Source organism: Lutra lutra, chromosome 8 (genome assembly GCF_902655055.1).
Source record: "Lutra lutra chromosome 8, mLutLut1.2, whole genome shotgun sequence".
Classification (NCBI taxonomy): domain Eukaryota; kingdom Metazoa; phylum Chordata; class Mammalia; order Carnivora; family Mustelidae; genus Lutra; species Lutra lutra.
In genome coordinates, this window is record NC_062285.1 from 93703351 (window position 1) to 93718130 (window position 14780).

At 39.4% G+C, this 14780-nt stretch overlaps 1 protein-coding gene across 2 annotated transcripts in view; it reads left to right on the forward strand.

Annotated features, from left to right (window-relative positions):
• HMGA2 (high mobility group AT-hook 2) overlaps positions 1-14780 on the forward strand; it is a 141582-nt gene that overhangs the window by 117055 nt on the left and 9747 nt on the right. For both annotated transcript variants that reach the window (XM_047742625.1, XM_047742623.1), the window contains exon 4: positions 9004-9036. In XM_047742625.1, coding sequence (XP_047598581.1) covers positions 9004-9036 — 33 coding nt within the window. The remainder of the gene's footprint in view (positions 1-9003; positions 9037-14780) is intronic.

The window sequence follows — 14780 nt, forward strand, 5'->3', positions numbered from 1 at the left end:
GTGACTGTTCACTTCAGAATACCTTATTTCCCCAAACCCTGCCATCTTCTATGAAATAAAAGTACCTCTTAAATACTGTAACTCAAGAGCACACCAAAGTATCATTTTAAAACTAACCAGTTTTAACATTACCTCCACACTGCATCTTTTTTTGTTTTGTTTTGTTTTTTAGGCTTAATTATAATCTTTAAGTGAAAACAAAGAAATATCTTTCCTATCTGTATTTTTTGTGTGTGTGATAGGAAAGAAGTGATAACTTTTCCTCTACAACAAGTCTTCAAATTTCTTCTTACATTTCTTTTTCTTCTATCTCTACTTTGTCATTTTCCCTATTAAAGGGGGGGAAAATCATGTTGTCTTTCTTTATTAGAGGAAAACTGTTCATGGCTATGCCTCTCTACACTTAAAATTACATTGAACATAAGAGATTACATTGCACATAAAAAAAATAATCTAAAATTGCACATTGTATTTAATATCTATTTTCTTGTACATCCCCCCTCCCCCATTAGACTCTAGACTTCTTGAGGCCAGGAGACATTTCTTATTTAATTTGTACACCCAGTGTCCCTCTGATTTTTGGTTTATCAAATATCAATTAGAATCTGATGAGCCAGTGAGTAACTTCATCAGATTATAGAAGTTTGGCTTTCGAAACTAATCAAGACACTGAAAGTTTTAAAAGGTCCCTTGTTGATCTTTGCCCTCCATTCTGAAGGTGTCTGAAAGGCCCCAGAGGGAAGGCTAAGACTCCAAAGTACTGGCTCCCAAATCAGTTTTCATGAGAAGTGCTGTGGCATGTTAAGGTGCACACCCAGGCTGACACTGATAAACACTAACTAGAGCAGATTGTGACTGTCCTCATCCTTGAACAGATGAAATGAGCCCAGCAGCAGTGAGGACACTTTGCTACAATAATCCAATAAATACTTTTAAAATGGTGGTTACTTTTTTCTTTTGCATGGAAGTCTAAGAGTAAAGCCAAGTAGAGTAAAAAAAAAAAAAAATCCACCTTCCCTTCCCACCAATACCAAGCAGAAATTCCAGAGATTTTGCCAAAACTCCCTATAGATTTATCACTTCTTAGGAGACTTTGTACAAAATCTCCTTTGCACTATAAGAGCCAGATGTTACTGTCAAATTGTAACCATCCGGGCTACATGTGTATGCACATTGCACAGTCATCTCTAACTGCACACAGGAGGCACAAGAAATAGAAGTTATGACCTAACTCAAGCTTTTTCTAAGCTGAAGGAAGATTGCCACCAGCCAGTTATGTATGGTAGATAGTTTTTCTTTACGAAGGCCTCCCACCACTAGAGGGCAGGATCATTCTCAAGTGAGGAAACCAGGAAAACAAGACTGCCAGCCCAAGAAAAGTGTTGTATGCAACAGAGATGGGATTTGTATAGCTATAGCCAAGTCATCTCCTCACGCTGTTGCACTGTTTGATCTGAAACAAATTCTTCAAACTTTAGACGCACCATGTTCCTATCTAATTACAAAAAAAAAAAAAAAATTCTTAAGTAAATAAAATAATTTTGGACCACTTGGTGTTAGAGAGTAGCCTGAACTTCACTCCCCTATGCTGGTGTCAGTAACTGAGAGCTGACCATTTTAAATTAAAGTAGAAGCTCCATTTTTCCTTTTAGAGCTTTCCTGGGTAGCCACCAAGAATTGTTACATACAAATTATTCCAGCCATTCCATTTCAGTGAAGACGTAAAGTGCAGAAGGTCTTGTCTGGGTATGAGAAGAGGTCAGGTAGATGATCACAAAGCCAGCCATGGTGTACCGGAAGAAAAGCTGCAGAATAAACAAGAAAACTGGAACGTCACACCTGGTATAAGCAAATCCTTTCTTTCCCTACAGAGTCAGGAGTACTTTGGTAAAATAAGTGTCGGGGTGGGGTGGCATGGGAAATTGAGTGCAAGATCTAGGTGCACAGAAAGTTTAAAAATCTGTAGGGCATATAGGCTACCAAAGCCTAATGACGCCTCACAGAAATTTTAAGGAGAATTGTCCCCTTACCCTGATTCTATCAGGCTAACCTATATGAACTTGTTGCTGTCTTCTGGGTTTGACCAACACATGTGCAAGTTCATATGGTTCAATCAACAGTGTAAGTCCTGCTGAGGGAAAGGGGATGCTTTGCCTCCATCCATCCTGGCGGTACAGGTCTGATGCAGGATTTGCACTTAAAGATCAGAGACCTTTACGTGACCTTCCCTGGAGCTCAAGTGTTCCATTGAGGGACCCAGGCGCATCCTTATAGGGCAGGGAATGGGTTGCAGTGGAAGTCAGATGAATGAGGCACTGACATTCCTGTCAGAAGTAACATTTTGTCTGCTTTCTGTTGGGGGATTCCACTGAAGATCTGATTTGTAAAAGAGGGGAAAGTTTCTTACACTTTTTAAAAACTGGTTCAAAACCTGTAGAACGTGCACATTTTGTTAAAGGAACCCCAATATAAATCTTGACTTCTGGAATATTGAAGTTTTAAAACTGTAAATCAGAGGGTCATGAACAAGTGTGTTGGTTACCTCATTTCATGAAAGGCAGGGAAGAATTTTCATTCTTGATGATGGTAATCTCCCTCCAGTTCAGTTCATGTCATATTCAAAGAAAATACATTCAAAATAGAACTGTGAAATTTTAAAGGGTGAAGGGCATATTTTCTCAGTACACAAATGAAAATAAATCTTGGCGAATGGTTATATACAGAAAGAGAGCTCTTCCCCCCCCCCCCTTTTTTTTTGCCTTTAAAGTATTTGGGACAAAGGGTGAAAAGGGGTATTGTTCAAAACACAAGTCAAAAAAAACCTCCCGTAAGTCTATACACCACATGATATGAACGGGCCTTCATGGTTCATGACCATGTTTGAAGTGTTTATGTAGAAACTGGACAATTACTTGTGTAGAATCTGGGCTATATCTACTTATTGAACTTGGTTGATGTTTTTTACTACAAATAACCAATTAATTTAGGCCAGAAAGCAGTTGAGGTAATTGAGCAATCGGTCAATTTATTTAATGACATTTTCTCCAAATGGTAGGGATACATTCTTCAGTCCGTTCAGGCAAAATATGAAGGTGATTGCCCTCATGTGGTTAAAATTGTAATCATAAGACCCACTTTTTCAATGAGCTGACTTAGGCATAAAGGACTCTTTGGAAGTCTAAAAACAAATAACATGTTTGGCAAATGTTTTTAATATGATCCCATATTTAGTTTAAAATTTGAAATAGCTGGGCTTATCTGTGCGATGTTATTTCGGGAGACATTAAAATCCACTTCAGTGTAACTCTCCCTTTAAGAGAGTTGCACTGAAGGGGACTTTCGTGTATCACAGAAGAGACGAGGGTTTTAAAATCCTTTTTTTAGTAAATAACTAGGGGAATCTGTCTTACTCTGTACTACTGTGAGAATGAAAAACAATCTACATGAAGAAAAGATTGTGCTAAGGAACAGAAGTACCTCTTGATTGAACAACGGTCTTAGGATTTCAAAGCAAAGTGGACAAAACCACCTCCCAGAGGCTGGCAAAAACAAAAAATATAATTAGATTAAAAATCTGCTGCTTACGTGAAACCAAAAGACCCATCTGTACAGAGATCCGAATGAAGGGCTATTTTCTTTCAAGGTCAACTTAAGACTCTTCACATAATGATCTTCCTTACTTTACAGCACATTGTACCTCATTTTTTTTTTTCAAAATGAAGTTGGTAAACCCAATTCCAGCCTCATTTCATTTACTGTTTAGATTAGTACTAAAAATGAGCTACTAATGTCTAGGCCCTTTGTTATGGAGGATTTTCTTTCAATGCCTATCAGAAGGGTGGCTTAGCTGTCTAAGTATCAGCTTTAAATACCTAGACTCCGTGGAACCATAAGTTGGATTCTCAGGAGGGCTGGGGAACCCCTTAATTATTCTGAAATAGATGGTGTAGCAGGCCATTTCCTACACAAGTGCCCTTCTACAAAATCTTCAAAACCAAAATACTCTGTGGACATTAAAAATTCAATCACTATTTTCCTTTTGTTTGGACAATTACAGGTTCTCTGTAGGATCTCAGAACTCAAAAATTATATGCTTTGCTTTTTTGTGTCCCTTGCACTTTCTTAGCCTGCTGTACCCTACACTCTGTACAAACTTTAACAATATTTTTTTGCAGAAAGATTGTACTTTGAATTTGGCTGACTTGTCCAGTGTAAGGATGAATATGCAGAGAGCCACACTTTGAAGTCTGTGTGGTTAGAAAGGGCTTTCCTAATCTTTCCGTGATACGTTCTAGTGATGGGTTCTTTTTCGTTCTCACGCTCTTATTTTAACATTGTATTAACCCAAAGCACTTGAACTTCAGAGCCTTTTGTTTTGGATGGTGATGTTATTTCATTCTGGCTGGAAAGCCCTCTTTTACCTACTGTGTCTGAGATGTTGAAATCCAACAACTGAGAGAGAGATTTGCATGACAAGTTTTTTGAAAATTTTAACTCTGTCTTAACATAAGGAACTCAAAATTTCAGTGAGCTAAGAGTTTGCATGCCAAGTCGACAAGGTACCTAAAATGTATGAACTTACCACGTGCACAGACTTATTAGAAACAGAGTCATCAGAATCCTCTAAGTAAACAAGTTAGAGGACTTGGCAACTTGTTCAATAGCACAGTCATCATGAAATCCACGCCTTTAAAGGGGACTTCTTTAGAGCCTCCACAGCTGGTAATGAAGGAAGAATCTCCCAGAGGTAGAGAGATCAGCTGGACCTGTGGGACCTAACTCGTGTCCTCTGGCATTCATATGTCACCAGCAGCCTCGTAAACCAGAGCTGGTCCCTGTTCAGGAAGCCAGGGTCTTCCTCTGGCCATGGTGGCAATGGAGAATCCTAAGATCCCAAAGAAGAACGTGTAACTGGAGTGGAAATCAAAGCCACACTCCTCCTGAATTGGATCTGGATTTGAATTGACTTGGGGGGTGGCGGTAGGTAAAGGAAGAAAATGGGTTTCCTTGGAGCATTTACAGCAATTAAAAGACGTAGAAGACTCGAGTTGTTTGAGCTTTAGAAAATGATCTTAGGGGAGGTGATTTCGATTCCCTATGCCTTGGTTTCCCTGCTCAAAAAAAAAAAAAAAAAAAAAGGAAATAATAAGGCATGGGCCGTCCTGGTCACAAAGGGACGGGAGCTGCTAAAAGAAAAAGGATTTTAGTTTTTATATGGTAAACGCTTGTATAAAATATGACTCATATATTAAGATGCAGGGAAATAGACTGCCAGCCACGCTAACGAGTCATAGGCATGGTTGCTACCTTTCAGTTCTTCTAGAGGTGCAGTGGCCAACCATGCTCTTGACGACAAGAATCCTAAGAGGCAACTGGTTTCTAGGTGTCAACACTTAGGCCTAAGCTAGGAGATGCCCCGAGGAAGATAAGAAACTTGCGACCGCAAGTTTGGTGTCCCAGAAGATTTCCAGACTAGAGTTTGTTTCCTTTCCCTTTTTATGAATGGCTGTAGTATTACGCTTCCGTCGGCATTTTCTCCCAAAGCCATTCATAAAAATAAAAACAAAACAGAATAACAACAACAAAAAACTTGCTCGGCACCGTCTGGAGCCACTGGGTACCAGAGGCTGGGAAAACATCCTGGCAGCCTCCTCCCCAACCAGCCCTGAGAGCATTCAAGGGTCTGTTTGTTTGGTGGTCTGAGAAGTATGAAGTGCTGTGTGGAAGGCAGCTGGTAGGAGTTCTGTGACACGGACTAGGCCGGGAGCCAGGGCTGGCTGAGGTTCAGACATTGTCTTTCCCCTCATTGAAGTGTCAGGACCTAATTCATGGAAAATCGGGTGAGCTGGCAGCCCTTTCAGAGGATTTCATTGAGCCCCGCAGTGTGCAGGAGTCCCATGAACGTGGGATCCTCAGCCAAAAGAGGAGGGGAACTTCTGGGCAGTAGAAACCAGTCAGCGTGCAAGAATGTGTGGGGATTTGAAACGGTTTGGGAGTAAACATGTGTACAGGTGTCATCGGCAGGAAGAAAGAGAAGGAAGAAAGTGGTCTGTCCTTACAAATGACTCTTTTGAAATGAATACTCTCTCAGCGCACACTTTTGAATCCTAAGAGGCAAGAAGTCCTCATCGTCCTTGGTCCAGGACCACCTGGAGAAAATATCATCTCGCAATCTGGGCTTTTATGATGTCATCTCCCCTGTGATTTAAAGTCAAAGGGAAGAGCTTTTTCTTTTCAGTGAACAAAAGTATTTTGTTGTTTAAAAAAGTTTTTATCTTGTTCCTCTTAAAAAAAAAAAGCTCTGATGATTTTTATCTAACATTTTTTTTTCAAGATTTCTTTTATTTATTTGATAGAGAGTGAGCATGAGCAGGGAGAGTGGGAGAAAGAGAAGCAGACTCCCCGCCAAGCAGGGAGCCCGATCCAGGTCTAGTCCCGGGACCCTAGAATCATGACCTGAAACAAAGGCAGACACTTAATCGACTGAGCCACCCAGGTCCCCCAGCGTGTTTAATATGTCAGCAATAGGACCATCATACCATCATAGAAATTCCGAAAGGAAGGAAAATGAATAGGAGCTCTATGCCCCGTGATATGGTGAATTTGCCCCAATTTCTGTTATTTGGGAGAACTGTAGTGATTTTATTTTTTTCACTTGTGCCACAAAGCTGTGTCACGATCCACCTCAGAGTGGCACAGTTGTGTTTGCAAGTCCTAGTGATGTGTAGATGAAAGAAGTAAGGCTCCTGTTTAGACTTGAGAGTGAGTACTGGAAGTAATCCATCAGAAGGCTCAGGCTTCATTTCCTACTCTTGCGTTAACCAAGAGTAACTTAAATATCTTTCAAATATTATCATTATGGAAAATTAATTTAGGCTAGGGGCGCCTGGGTGGCTCAGAGGGTTAAGCCTCTGCCTTCAGCTCAGGTCATGGTCTCAGGGTCCTGGGATGGAGGCCGGCGTTGGGCTCTCTGCTCAGCAGGAAGCCTGCTTCCCGCTCTCTCTCTGCCTGCCTCTCTGCCTACTTGAGATCATCTCTCTCTGTGTCAAATAAATAAATAAAATCTTTAAAAATTTTTAATTTAGGGGCACCTGGGTGGCTCAGTGGGTTAAAGCTTCTGCCTTCAGCTCAGGTCATGATCCCAGGTTCCTGGGATCGAGCCCCACATGGGGCTCTCTGCTCAGTGGGGAGCCTGCTTCCTCCTCTCTCTCTCTGCCTACCTCTCTGCCTACTTGTGATCTGTCTGTCAAATAAAAAAATAAAAAATTTTAAAAGAAAAAAAACAAAGCAATTAAAAAAAATTAATTTAGACTAGGTAGAAAAGCTTTCCTCAGATAAGAAAATTCTGTGCTACATACATAATTTAAGAGCTACAAATGTAGGTATAACAAAATAGTCTGCAAATGAAACTATCAAGAAAGTGAACAGACCCACAGAATGGGAGAAGACATTTGCAAATCATATTCTAATGACACTCACATCCAGAACATAGCAAGAACTCGTACAACTTAATAATGAAAAAACAAACTTTAATATGGGCAAGAGATTTGAACAGACATTTCTGTAAAGAAGATTTACAAATTGCCAATAAACACATGAAAAGATGTTCAACATCATTTGTCATTAGGGAACTTCAACTCAAAACCACAGTGACATTGAACTACACCCAGTAGATGTTTATAATTAAAAAGACAGGCAGTAACAAGTGTTAACAAGAATATGGAGAAATTGGGACCCTCATACATTGCAGGTGGAAATGTAAAATGGTGCAGCTGCTTAGAAGAAGCAAACTTTAAAAACTTTAAAAAGTTTAACATAGAGTTACCTGTATGACCCAGAAATTCCACTCCAAGCTATCCATACCCAAGCAAAATGAAAACATGTCTCTACTAAAACTTATATATAAATGTTCATGGCGTTAGTCATGATAGCAAATGGCAGGGGAAAAAAACCCAAATGTCCATCACCTGGCAGGTGGATAAACAAAATGTGGTATATCCATAAATGGAATGTTATTCAGTCGTAAAGAGAAATGAAGTGGGGATGGGAGCTATGACTAGGATGAAAATAGGTGCCAAATAAGAGAAGCCAGACACGAAATACAATATATTGTAGGATTCCATTTACATGAAATGTCCAGAATAGGCAAATTTATATAGATAGAAGGCTGAGTTGTTGGTTAGGGATGGGAGGGTGACCAGGAAGGTAGGAGGGAGTGGGGAGTAGTTGATAATGGGTATGGGGCTTTTTTGAGAGGAGGTGAAAGTGTCCTAAAACTAGATTATGATGGTGACTTTAGAACTCTCTGAATATACTAAAACTTTGAATTAGGGGTGCCTGGGTGGCTCTGTCATTAACCATCTGCCTTCGGATCAGGTCATGATCCCAGGGTTCTGGGATAGAGCCCTGTATCAGGCTCCCTGCTCAGTGGAGAACCTGCTTCTCCCTCTCCCTCTGCTGCCCCCCCCCACTTGTGCGCGCTCTCTCTCTCTCTCTCACTGTCTCTTTCTGTCAGATAAATAAGTAAATAAAATCTTTTAAAAAAACTTTGAATTATACACCTTATGGGTGAATTTTATAATATGCAAATTGTAACTCAAGAAAGCTGAGTGTTTTTGAACAAAATAGCTCCTTTCACTCCTCCAGTAAATCCAAATTTTTTTAAAGCTTTATTTATTTATTTATTTATTTGTTTATTTATTTGACAGACAGAGATCACAAGTAGGCAGAGAGGCAGGCAGACAGAGAGGAGGGCAGGATCCCTGCTGAGCAGAGAGCCCGATGCCAGGTTCGATTCTAGGACCCTGAGACCATGACCTGAGCCAAAGGCAGAGGCTTAACCCGCTGAGTCACCTAGGTGCCCTGTGAATCCAATTTTAGAACCAATATTTTGTCTCTCGTTTGCAGCAGGTGTCTATATTTAAAACATGTATACTTGATTATTTTCATTATGTATGTTTTCCTTTAAAATATAACAGTTCTTTTTGTTTGTTTCTTCCTTAGCCACAACAAGTCGTTCAGAAGAAGCCTGCTCAGGTAAGAGATGGTCATTATGATTTTTCCTTCTGTGAAAAAGATATGACCCCAAATTAAATCTCTAATTAGAATTTTTCTAGTTTTGATTATGTCGGCATTACAATATTCTTGCATATTTGTTGTGTCCTTCAGACAAAGCCAGGAATACAGAGTCTGAGATTGTGTCATTAAAAACTGCCTGGCTAGCTCAGTCCCTAGTGCATGAAACTCCATGGTTTTAAGTTCAAGCCTCACAACGTTGGATGTGGAGATTACTTAAAAATAAAATCTTAAAAAAAAAAAAAAAAAAAACCTAGACAATCAAGGCCTGAAGTATACAAAATAAATATAAATAGTTTAAAAAGTAAAATTTTAATTTCTGTTCCTCATATAAAACAAATATTTAATAATCTTATCATGTATTTCACCAACTCTAAACATCAAATTTTGTCCTTCCTTTCTATCTATCCATATTCCCCACTGACCTGATACAGAACTTATTAGCTGAAAAATATATTGTGATTTATGACAGGAACACGATCTGTTTATTGCATTATTCTATAACCTTTGATAATCCCAAAATACCCCCAAAGAAGGCTGGGAACTGGGAAATTAAGGGGTCCCAATTTTGCAGATTGATGAACCCTCAGGTTCTGCCTCATTGGCTGAATCACAGTTTCTGAAGTTTTGGCAACATCAAAATTAAGAACCAGTTTTACTTCTCTTATTCTTTATGCCTGGTGTTCCTTGTCCTAGATATAATTCATACATAGAAACTTAAGAATCATATTTATTGAGGAAGTTTATCTTGAAGGGAAAAAACTCTGAAGAATGAACTAGCCATTATTGCCAAGTATTTGATTTCTTATTAAAATTTCAGAGTATCTTCACTATTCTCCACTTCTGGGTTTAAAGAGGTGCCCAGGAGGGGTGCACCTCGGTGGCAGTCAGTTGAGCCTCTGACTCTTGGTTTCCACTTGGGTCATGATCTCAGGGTCATGTTCTGAGGGTCGTGGAATTGAGCCCCGTGTTGGTCTCCACACTCAGCTCAGAGACTGCTTGAGAGTCTCTCTCCCTCTGCCCCTCCCCTGCTAAAATAAATAAATCTTTTTTAAAAAGATACCCAGTTGATCTGAATGTATCATACAGAACCTGCTAAAGTAAGTTGTTACCCAGTGCAATGGGTTACCAAGTTCTGTTCTTTGTAGAGCTCCTTCATATATTTTTAAATATCCATGGGATCTTTTCCTTGGAGGTCTCTTAAAATGTACTTTGCACCCTGTCCTCTTGGGACAATGGTGCCTTGCCTGGGAAAGACCATCCAAGCAATCTTAATGTGTCTAGTATTCTTTACAAATGCTGCTTGAAAGAAAATTGAATCTTCTAGACACATGTAAGCATATAGGAAAAATGTGTCAAAAATTACATGTGTGTTTTAAGTAGAGTAAAAGCAGAGTTACCATGAAAAAAAGAATTCTCACAGCTGTCCCCATAAAAGCCAAGAGTGGTAGGAAGTACTAAAAATAAATACCCAGTGTTTGAGTGTTTATAAACAATATTTAACAGAACAAAATATAAATAAAAACATTTTAAGTAGCCGATTCCAAATATGTTTAGCCTCTCATCCTTCATCAGTAAGAACTTCAAGAGGAAGTAAATTTAAAAGTCAGTCCATTTGGGCAAAAGGATACTACAGCGTTCAGTGTTGCATCACTGGCTATGAACAATAGATTAATAACCTGTGATCTGTTAATGACATTGATTCTGTCTTTATTCTTGGTGTTGTAGGGAAGGTAAAGCAAACAAAAACAGCTATTGCATCTGAGAAATGTGTAATCTAGTTAAGAGGTTCTTAACGTTGGCTGCATATTGGAATAACCTAGAGATTTATGTATATTGTATATTTAATAGGTCCATTTACATAAATATATAAAATTTTATATATATATATTTGTGGTTATTATATATATTTCAATATGAGGTGTGTGTGTGTGTGTGTGTGTGTGTGTGTAGTTAGCCCATGTGAGCCAGTTGTAAGCTTCTCTTTCAAATTGTATGTTTGGTGAAGTCAGGGACGTAACTTAAAATCCACTATGGTGTGAGTATTTACCCCATGGAAACTGACAACTACTACAAATCAGGACCTTTTTTTTCCTGGCGAGCAAGTTTACCTACACACCACTGACTCCACCCTTCAGTGTTTCTGATTGTTTGATCTAAAGACCCAAGCATTATTATTTTTTATGAGCTCCCCAAGTGATTCTAATGCGTAGCCAGCAGGGGTGAAAAAGATCTCAGTGAACACACATGAGAAAACATTTATTAAACATTTGTTGAACAAATGACCACAGAATGCCAATGTATATGAGGCACATAGGGAATACAGATGGATGAGTGGAATGCCATGTATTACTTAAGGGGATAATTCCTGGAAGACTTTTTTTTCTCCCTGCTGAGCAGGGAGCCCAATGTGGGGCTCCATCCCAGGACCCTGAGACCATGACCTGAGCTGAAATCAAAAGTGGGCCACTTAACGGATGAGCCACCCAGCCACTTATCCATGAAATGAGGGGCCTATTCAAAAGTAGAGAGGCAGAAACAAATAAGTCATAGGTGGAGATTATCGATGTGAGCAAAACTGATGGCAGTTTGGTCAGTAATACACCAAGAAATCCTAAATTCTTTCCCAAGAAAATCAGGACTATCAAAGAAGGCACAGATGGTTTGCATTGGTCTTCACTGATCCGTCCGGCTGTCTTACAAACTCCGCTCCAGATATGCCCTCCAGGGAAAGAATTCAGAGGGGTGTTTTTTGTGGGTTTTTTTTTTTTTTGCTTTTTTTTTGTTTTTTTTTTTTTTTTAATGTGAGCTCACTGGGCTTCCTAATCTATATTGTCTAAGGATACAGTGATGAATTATATAAACATGGGGGCTACGTGGAAGTTCATGGAGGATAATGTAAATTTAACACTACATTCAAAAGGATCTCTTCCTTTTCCATCTGTTTATTTCAAAATACCCTCCCAGATGGCTTTTCCATGTGGCAGTCTGGATTAACTCAGGCTCATATCCTCTCTTCACCAACAGTACTTTGAGGGGCTCCATTCAGACCCTGTTTTGGGGCAGTGAAAATTTTAATACAATTATAATATTTTACCTCTAAAGAAAAGGGCTCAGCACTGTGTAAAGAGACCTAGGTTTTGCTTTTTGGCCCCATCACTGAGTGAATTAATCTCTCTGTTTCCTATTTACCCATCTGTGCACTGGGATAGTAACACACCCCCTTGTTCCCAAGAAAACTTGGAAAGATTCAAAATTACATAAATTCCAGAGCATATTGCTATATCCCGACTTATTTTTGGAGGCTGGGTTTTTCATTTCCAGAAATGAGTAAGCCTCAAAAATCCTAGAACTCGCTTTAGTTTAAAACTACTATCTTTTTGACCCTTTGGTGTTTTCATTGCACTTTTTAAAAGTGAGGATTGTTTTAACTAAGGGGGAAATGTTACAGTAATTGCTACATCCTCTCATTAGGACTAAAGCAGTCAGAATCACTTTTCATGTATGTATGTCACATTTATATGGAATTACAAAGGCTTCATTGTAAAATATCCTAAAGCCATCAAATTCTGAAAGCTCCCCAGAGCTTGAAGAATGCCATTTCTTGAAACTGGAACACAAAGCAGCAAAATTCATTCTGAGGAGACAAGTCCAGAATTTTAAGTTTCAAAATCTTGATATCTGTTTATGTATATAAATACATGTGTCCAGAAAAGAATAAAAGTTTAAGGGAAGCCTTACCGCAGGGGTTGGTGTTTATAAAGCCCTCCGGGTGCCAACAGGGAGAGACCTCAAGTGTGTCCCACATCCTCACAGGCAAGTTAATGGTCTCTTAACAATCTAAAGAGAAAAATCTGCAGTAGTCACAGTGATTTTTTAAATTACAAAAGCAGTGGAAACACAGTTTATGGGGGAGCTCTGCTATATTTTTATTTAAAATGACAAGGTAAGCAATAATTAGAAATTAGCTAATATGTCCGTTTTCTAGCGATCTGAAGCAGTTGACTTCTCAACCACGTGGATCATGTCCTTAACTTTAGTAGGAAATGGTGGTAGATTGTATTGTCATTGTTGTTTTTATAAGATAACACCGTAAGGGTATCCAGTTCTTGTTATTATTGATAGAGCATTGTTCTTCAAGTTTTTATTTTTATTTTTAATATATTTTTTAAGATTTTTATTTATTTATTTGACAGACAGAGATCACAAGTAGGCAGAGAGACGGGGAGAGAGGGGGGAAGCAGGCTCCCCGCCAAGCAGAGAGCCGGATGCGGGGCTTGAACCCAGGACCCTGAGATCATGACCTAAGCCGAAGGCAGAGGCTCAACCCATGGAGCCACCCAGGCACCCCTTCAAGTTTTTATTTTGATAAGAATAAATCTCATGCCATCGCAGACTTCTAAAAAGGTTTTGCTGGTTCGTTGGATTATCTGTTTCTTGATTTCCTTCTTTTAAGGCTTTCAGCGGAGATCACAAGTGACTCCTGCTCTTTAATTCAGATATTTTTTTCCTCACCTGAGTCCCATCCAAAGGGAAAACTGGTTTTAAAAATCCTAACGGTTCTCCTTAACTTTCAACCCAGTTTCCTCATGGTGTTGCCGCGGCAAGCTCCACCTCCAGCAATCCAGACAGGTAGAAACCTGCTTCTTTTTAGTTTCCTGTTATCTGTTCCTGAAAGAGTAGAAACAAAGCTTTATGTTTCCAAGCAGAGTTTTTACCTGCAAGGAACGTCTTCCTTGGGTGGTGTACCTGGGCAAAGAAATCTCAGGAAACATGGTTATCATGGGATTTCCACTCCCCCTTATTAAAAAAAAAAAAAAAAGTTGAATGTTTTTACAGGGACTTCAAGGGCCGTTTTAAGGATGTTTATATTTCAGACAACCTAAACATTGTTTGGAGCAAAATGAGAGATTTCATTTTGGGACAAGCAAGTTGATGAATTGCAGTCAGCATCTTGTTCTTAAAGGAGGTATTTTTACTGGAAGCTCTTGGGCTAGACACACAAAGGAGAGAGGAGGAGGGAGACAGAGGGGAGAGCATTCTCAGTCTAACACTCGTCTTTTAAATGATACCTTGGCCAATGCAGTAAATAGTTCCTAATAAATCAGACTTGCAAATAGTCACTCTTCTACTCACTCAGGGAACGCAGTGATTTATGCTGCCGAAGTCGTAAAGAGTACTCATTTATTTATTTTCCTACTTATGCTCTTTCAAGCTGGTAAAACATTTTGTGGGCCCGTAAATGTTTGGTACCAACTGGCAAAACATGAAGAATTCTATCAAAGCCCGGCCTGAGTGGCACTGTTTTGTTGTATAGGAAATACTTTTTGATTTAACCTCTGACCTCTGACATTGGGGAGATCCAGGGAAAAGGAGAGCCTAGCACAGTAGGAACCAAAGTTTAACCCTTAAAGTCGCACAGGGATATAATAGCACAGAGGTAGGTCAGGGTAACGTATCAAAATGGTTATTAGTCATAACCGTACAAAGTACTTAGTTTGGCTAACCTTCGTAATAAAGGAGTATGGGCAAGGTGAGCCCTTGTCAGGGACTGTCTCAGAGAGATGACATAAACTTCTAACAGAAGTGAAAGAATATGGCTTAGTTTGAAGATAAACCTCCACAGGGCAAAATTTAGTGTTTCTGGGCCTGCCAGATTTCCTGTAGGAAGTTTTTTTGTGTGTTGTTGTTGTTTAAGTATGATC